Source organism: Salvia miltiorrhiza, chromosome 8 (genome assembly GCF_028751815.1).
Source record: "Salvia miltiorrhiza cultivar Shanhuang (shh) chromosome 8, IMPLAD_Smil_shh, whole genome shotgun sequence".
NCBI lineage: Eukaryota > Viridiplantae > Streptophyta > Magnoliopsida > Lamiales > Lamiaceae > Salvia > Salvia miltiorrhiza.
The window spans coordinates 8,167,109-8,172,746 of record NC_080394.1 but is presented as its reverse complement, the minus strand read 5'-3'; the positions used below and the strand labels follow the sequence as shown (position 1 = coordinate 8,172,746).

The window sequence follows — 5,638 nt, the reverse complement described above, 5'->3', positions numbered from 1 at the left end:
GTGTAAATTCAAGTAGAGGGTATCGGGTATACCCTCACCCAACCTGATACCTGTGCGGGTATCGGGTACCTGATATTACATGATACCTTCCTAGGTCGAGTGCGGGTATTGAGTTACAGAAAATTGCGAATATCGAGTACCCAATAATAATAATAATAATAATAATAATAATAATAATAATAATAATAAAAGAAAAAAATATTCAATGAACAATGTCACACTACATAGGACCAGACATTGTTCATTACACACCAAAACTACATAGGACCAAAAATTGTTCATTTCACCAAAATAGCATAGAATTGGAGCATGCAACAAAACAAGGGTTGGCGCATGTTTAGACTCTAAAATAGACAAGGTTCGGGGATGGGCTTAGGCCATCCGTTTCACCAGTGCCCAGTGTTCAGTACTATACAACATCTTTTGACACTTAAGTAACATAGATATGATGTTCAAATTAGTCTATTCTTGATTAATAGGTGAAATTTATGGTAATTAATGCAAAATAATAATAACAATTAATAATAAAAGAAAAAAAAGGAAAAAACAAAAGAAAGAAACATAGCACAATAAACAGTGCTGCGTTACTGTTCATATTATGGGTCAGCCGTTGGAGATGGCCTCATGCACTACAAATTCCTATTCAAAAGTAAAAACCATCATCACAATTTAGTGCCAAAACATAAGAATCTCGGGCAGAAAGCAAGTCATTCCTTTTCGCGAGAAGGTAGATTTTACTAATCAAACTATACAGTATCATGGGATGAATAATCCCAGAAAATACATAATATGAGATTCGCGCATAGTTACCAAAAGAAGCCAAACTCAAGTTTCTCAATCATCTAGGGGCATTACATTTACTTTTGAGTTTTGAGTGATAATTTGGTGATGATAATAATAAAAAATACTCCATAAGCAAGCCCACAACATACTATGTATTGTAAATCCAATCTATGTCTATCAACCAAAGTAAACATACCCAAGTTTTTATGAGTAGTAAACATTTTATATGACATGCAACCCCAAAGTCACTTCAAAGGATGATAATTATCGTTGATAATGTGACTCTGTACAAACAAGAACTTGACATCTACAAAAATGTAAAATGACTACGAGCCGAGCAGATAGATACAACCCCAATTTCAGCTAGCTGTGACAGTGTTGATTTATATATGCACTCAATATACTTTGAATGTAGAAATTAGGAGTAGTAATTTCTCTTTAAGAATCGCTGCAAGTAAATAATTCAAACAAACAAAGGATTTTTCAATCAGAGGCCAACCAGACAAAAAGACTAACTACGTTATACTGATATCGCAATACTAATAATATAAACAGCATATTCCGTTTAAATGTCGCCGTTTTGAATCCAAAGATACCTCAGATAAATAACTTAATCCTCAGAACCACAGGTAATCAAAAAACACGTAAATAACAAAAATAAATAAAAAACTTCCAAACAAAACCTTGAGCTCAATCCAGCGGAACTTCCACATCTCCATCGGTTATCTCCTGCTGCAAATCCTTGGGATCCTTTCCATCGACGGTGCACCCGACGGAGACGCACGTGCCTAGAATCTCCTTCACGGTTCCAGACAAATCCTTCGCCATGGAGCGCGGGCTCATAACCTTCGCGATCTCGATGACGTCGTCCAGCGAGATGTTGCCGTTGTGCTTGATGTTCTTTGTCTTCTTACGGTCGCGCTCCGGCTCCTTGAGCGCCTTGATGACCAAGGCGGCGGCGGATGGGACGACGGTGACCTTCGCCTGACGGTTTTGGACGGTGAGCTTAACGGTGACGCGGAGGCCCTTCCAATCCTTGGCGGTTTCCTTCGCGATGTCCTCACCGATTTTCTTCGGGGAAAGACCTAGAGGTCCGATCTTAGGGGCGAGGGAACTGGCGGCGCCGACTTCTCCGCCCGTGACGCGGACGTAAACATCGACGACCTGTGATGGATCAAACTTCGGCGGCATTATTGGAGTTTGCTAGGGTTTGCGAGAGAGAGTTTAGAGAGAGGGAGAATTGGAGACAGCAAATGAAGCAGTGAAGTAGGGTTTTACCGTTTTAGAGCAGTAGAGGCTGGAATGGCCCAATTTTTTAGCTTGGCTCCTTTAATGGAATACAATTGGGTTTATCATTTGGGTATGGGCCTCGCACCTTCTAGAAATTCGGCCCAATAAATTTTGGGTTTGGGTAATATTTCTGTTGATTGTTTCGGAATCGGATCCGAATGTGAACATTAGAATCTTTATTTTAAATTGGGGTGATTCTATTTATAGCCCAAATTTTACTCTTTGTAGCATTTAATTTATTAAAATATTATAAATATTAATAGAAATACTATTTCACCCTTGTAGCCTCTAATTAAAAAGTTAGTAAAATTATAACTCTTCTACAACGCTTTTTTCCACGGTGTAGTTGTCGTGCGCCGATTTCTCCACAATCTTCAGCTTATCTCTGGATAAGCAGAATAAGATTGCGATTGGGGTTTTGAGGGCGCTGCTGCCGCTTCTCCACACGTTGTAGGTCTAACTCAGAACGGATTCGGCCTGGTGTTGTACCATATGTTTCTAATGTAGAGCAACCGGGTGAAGATGATCAAGCTCGATGTAGATTTTTCTGGGGATATGTTGGGTTGGGTTATGTTGGTTTTATATATATATATGGAGCGCTCTAATGAGATCCCTATTTTTAGTGAGATCCTAGACACGATCTCGAGCGTTTATTTTCTCACTCATATGGTTGAAATTGTACCTAGAGGGCGAATTTTTTTCTCAGGGTTCAAATCTTGGAGGAAGCGAAATATTTTAAATTTCGTTATTCATCAGTATATATGTTTTATTCATTACCAATTTTTTAAATTTCGTTATCAGTATACATTGCCTTGTTCATTAGTATATATGTTTTTTTCATTGAAAAATAAGGGTTTCAGTGTATCACGAAAAATAAGGATCTCATTGGAGCGTACCCCTATATATATATATAGGGGAGGGCTACTGTATAAACATTTCTTAACATATAAAATACGAACTAATTAAAATGTATGAATTCTATGTAAAATACATTTGCGAAAAATATATTTTTTACTACCTTTGGGATTCGAACTCAGGATCATGAATTCATCTAATACGGTGATGAATCAACCGTAGATCTTGATGATCTAAGAACTAAAAATAGTTCATATTTTATATTTTAAAAAATATTTTTATTTTAGTCCACCCCTATATATATGTATGTATGTATGTATCCAATGTGGACATATATTTATATATGTTCACGTGGGATTAACGAGTTTAGAAAATCATGAAGAATAAAAAAAATGAAAATTTGATCTAGGATATGATCAAGGATGGATAATTATCATTTCCATTTTTGAATGGATAATATTATTCATCCTTGAAGTGAAAATAAGGAAAGAAAAAATTGTGAACTTCTCTTTTGTGTCAAATGTTGGAAAAGAAATTAAATATTTAAAGAGTTAAATTTTTGTTATCCCTCATTTTCCAATGATAAATTTATTCATCAAATTAAACGCACCCTAAGTGTTTTTGTTGTAAAAAAAGTACTAGTATATTTGCCAATAATAAATAAATTGTGCCTTTCTGATTTATAATTTGCGAAATGACTCGAAAATGACAGATTCAATATTATTCATGTTTTGTGTTTCATCACTATAAATTTATATAGCAATAATGATATTTAAGTTATCCCGTAATAAAAATACAAAGGAGATGCATAATGGTATAACCATTAATTTGTTTTCATATGTAAACATATAATTAAATAAATACATAATTATCATAAAAATATATATAAACTTACTCCGCCTCCAAATAACTTCCTACACAAAAAAAGGACACGAATTTTAAAACATAAATATGAAAAGTTAAAAAAGATGAAAAGTAAATATAAATGGGGTATCGATAATGGTGAAAATGTGAAAATTACGAGTAGATATAATATTATTAATGGTGGGGTATAATTAAAAATAGAAAAGAAATTTTTTTCGGAGGCAAATTGAAAAAAAAAAGGAAATTATTTGGGGATGGATGGAGTATAAACCGTATATTTATATAAAAAAATAAAAAATACATAATCGCTTCGCTTTCATGGTTTCATTTCCATTACTGATCGATTTAAAAGCAAAATCATAATGCTTTCGCCATCCAAATTTTTCTTTGAAGTAGTTGTGTGTGTGTGTGCGCGCAAGCAGCTGTCTAATCACTGAAAAAGCTAACAATAATTGTAGATTAAAAAAAATAAAAAAATCCCTCAGAATTTTGCAACTTGCAAAAACTTTTAAGCCATGCATCAAGTCATGACTTTCTTCACTTGCCACTTTCCATGAATTTGTATAAAATGTCCCTCAAACATGGACAACACGCTCTCGATTAAAGTTTATGATTTTCACCTCACCTAGGTGTCATTGCAATAATTTTTAGTATTTTTTTAAGAGCAATAGAAGTTAGTTTTAATGTGAAGGATTTACTTTTTGTTGAAACTTGAAAGTGACGAATTTTGTGAACCACAATGTTCGTTGTTGATTTTCAATGCACTTATGAAAGTTTTGTTTGTGTACCATTTGGACTTTTTTTTCAGATATTTTATGAAATATATAGTTTTTGACCATAAATTAAAAAGGGAGATAGAAGATAAAAATGCCTCGGAACTATTATGAAATTATACATCGTGTATTTGTATATACTATTATAGAGAATGGTTTCAATGAGATCCTTAGAGCATCCACAGTAGGATACTCGATCCATCTTACTCGAGTAAGCTGGAGATCGAGTACTCCACTGCAAGCCGAGCTTACTCGAGGTCTATCCGATTTTTCGGGTGAGGTCTGATCCCCTTTATACAAAGCGCGTGCGTGACATGCGCCTAATTAAAAAAAAAAAATTCGAATTCAATTTGGCAACGGCTCTATTGCCGACTTTGAAAAAAAAAATTGTTTTCTTTTCGGCCATTCGACCGATGTTGCATTTTGTTTTGTTTTTTTTTTTTCTCTTCTATATATACTTCCTCCCCCATTTTTCATTCACCAACACATTTTCTACCTTTTTCTTCCCCCTCCTCTCTCAAATTGTTGCAAAAATGGATTCATACAATCTCAACTACTACAACCCAAATTGGTTTCTCGACCTCTCCGGTGACTATCATCCCGATTTATCGTGTTTCAACTTGGAGAAGGAGCCCCCAAGCGGCGAGGAGGAGGCACCGCCGGCCTATAGTGCACCGAAGCCCAAGAAAGGAGGGTGGCGTAAGGCGATGGCCTTCAAAGAGAAGGCGCCGGCGCCGGAGGAAGGAAGGACCCCCATCCCCGTCATACTACACCCCCGAGGAGACGGACCTCATTGTCCGAATTTGGGCGGAGGAGACCAACGACGCCATCTGAGGTGCCGACCAAAACGGGGAGGCCTATTGGCAACGGATTCTCGACCGGGTGAACCCCCTCATCGGCGTCAACCTCAAACACCGGCAAATAAAAGGACGTTGGGTCCGAGTGAGTGAGGCTATGGGAAAATATTGGGTGGAGACACGCAACAAGTGGCCTTCCGGCCATTCCGACGACATGCTTCGAGAGAAGGCCCAAATTCTTTTCGCCTCTAGGAGCAATTCTGGCCTTTTCAACTA

General features: G+C 36.6%; 1 protein-coding gene across 1 annotated transcript; it reads right to left on the bottom strand.

Moving 5' to 3' along the window:
- Positions 1 to 1,361: 1,361 nt before the first annotated feature.
- LOC131000646 (60S ribosomal protein L12) lies at positions 1,362 to 2,237 on the bottom strand. The gene has a single exon (XM_057926658.1). It carries the CDS (start codon positions 1,972 to 1,974, stop codon positions 1,474 to 1,476), a length of 501 nt encoding a protein of 166 aa, XP_057782641.1. The 5' UTR covers positions 1,975 to 2,237; the 3' UTR covers positions 1,362 to 1,473.
- Between the last annotated feature and the right edge of the window lie 3,401 nt (positions 2,238 to 5,638).

Excerpts from the sequence above, each read along its gene's own strand:
- LOC131000646 (XM_057926658.1), bottom strand. The coding sequence starts at position 1,974 with ATGCCGCCGAAGTTTGATCCATCACAGGTCGTCGATGTTTACGTCCGC.